A 1,390-nucleotide genomic window follows, 5' to 3' on the forward strand; every position below is an offset into this window, starting at 1 on the left:
TAGTGATTGGAGACGGGAGGGTGGAAAAAAAAATAGGAGATGCATTTTGCCCCAGTGCCCCTTTACAAAATACTTCTGGAATTTTGCCAGTCAGTTCGTGAGAATCTGCCTCTCATTTGCTACCCATGGCTCATTAATGATCCTTACACACAGAGTGTAGATTTTATCCTTTTAGCTATTCATATAGCCTTTTAATTGGATCCATGAGGTGAGGGTCAATACTCATCGACCTGGGGAGGATTATTTTTCAACATTTTTACACAACAAGACAATATGTTGTGACAGAATGAAACCCACGTCCATCCCACTCTGCAACCGAAGAAGCACTTGCCTTTGAGCGCAGTGCAAGTACGAATTTGTATTCCATCATGTCCAAACAATCCATTCCCTGAAGGAAAAAAAGAATGGAAAAGAAAAATCAGACTTCTGAGGCTGGGAGAAATCCTAGACCTGCCCCTCTCTTCCTGGTGGGGGGCCTATTACTTTGCAATTTAACTTTTACCTTCTGTCCTCTCACCTCCTGTCATCTCTCAGTGAGGGCCACCATGTCTAAGGCTCATCAGAGGAAGTTGGAAGGAAATAGGAATTTGGATAGCTGAACGGTGACATGTGTGGTATGAAGTTGGCCTCACTCTGTCGAGCTTGGGTAGGCTTTCAGGATGTGGCAACCGATGAGTGGGGCAGACACTGAAGACCACTAACTTAATTCCCATCCTTGGCTTGCTGATCCGTCTGATATTGGCGTCCCCCTGCTGGTCTTATGCCCAAAGGGGATTTTAAATACCTGTGTTCTTGGAAGACCCCCATTTTCATGATCAGACCTATACCCATCATCTTACCTGAAGGCAGTGAGATTACCAGGAGGAAGAGTAACCCAATGAGAGAGTGCCTCATTGCTGATGAGGGCACAGAGCTGGAACATTCTGGGGGTGGCTGCCTGGAAGCTTCCTTTATAGAGCTGGGCAAAGTTGGGTGGGGCTGGGCACTGGCCTCATTCTACTTGGAAGGGCATTCAGGGGAGACAGGCTTCTTCAGGCTTAGAGGAAGAAAAGTTCCTGGTCCTGTCTTTGCTACTTCCTCTTTTACCAATCGTGGGAAAAGAAGGAACTCAGTCAAGGCCAAACAGGATCCGAGACCAGGCATCCTCATACCCAGGCCCAAATATTTATCCTATAACTTCATATGTGTAGTGATAGAAAAATGGCAGGGAAAATGTCTACTCTCTTTCTACTTTGTTTCTCCTTTCCTTGGGAGTCCCATTGAGAACACAGGAGACAAGGGAAGCAATGTTATGAACACGGGCTTAACTTAAGATCACAAAGGATGTGAGCAAGATCTTGCTGTGTTTCCAGAAATAAAGAGTCTTAAGGTGTCAACTGTTGGTCTGACC

General features: G+C 45.7%; 1 protein-coding gene across 1 annotated transcript; it reads right to left on the minus strand.

Moving 5' to 3' along the window:
• Positions 1-215: 215 nt before the first annotated feature.
• On the minus strand, positions 216-894 carry DEFB136 (defensin beta 136). Its single transcript, XM_019440570.1, has 2 exons — positions 840-894; positions 216-388 (listed from the first exon to the last, which is right to left on the minus strand). The coding sequence occupies exons 1-2, from the start codon at positions 892-894 to the stop codon at positions 216-218; spliced, it is 228 nt and encodes a 75-aa protein (XP_019296115.1).
• Positions 895-1,390: the final 496 nt, after the last annotated feature.

This window comes from Panthera pardus, unplaced genomic scaffold (genome assembly GCF_024362965.1).
Source record: "Panthera pardus isolate Hobbes unplaced genomic scaffold, ASM2436296v1 HiC_scaffold_13, whole genome shotgun sequence".
Taxonomy (NCBI): Eukaryota; Metazoa; Chordata; class Mammalia; order Carnivora; family Felidae; genus Panthera; species Panthera pardus.

Excerpts from the sequence above, each read along its gene's own strand:
- DEFB136 (XM_019440570.1), bottom strand. The coding sequence starts at position 894 with ATGAGGCACTCTCTCATTGGGTTACTCTTCCTCCTGGTAATCTCACTG. Across the intron at positions 389-839 it reads GGTAATCTCACTGCCTTCAG|GGAATGGATTGTTTGGACAT; the intron begins GTAAGATGATGG and ends TTTTTCCTTCAG.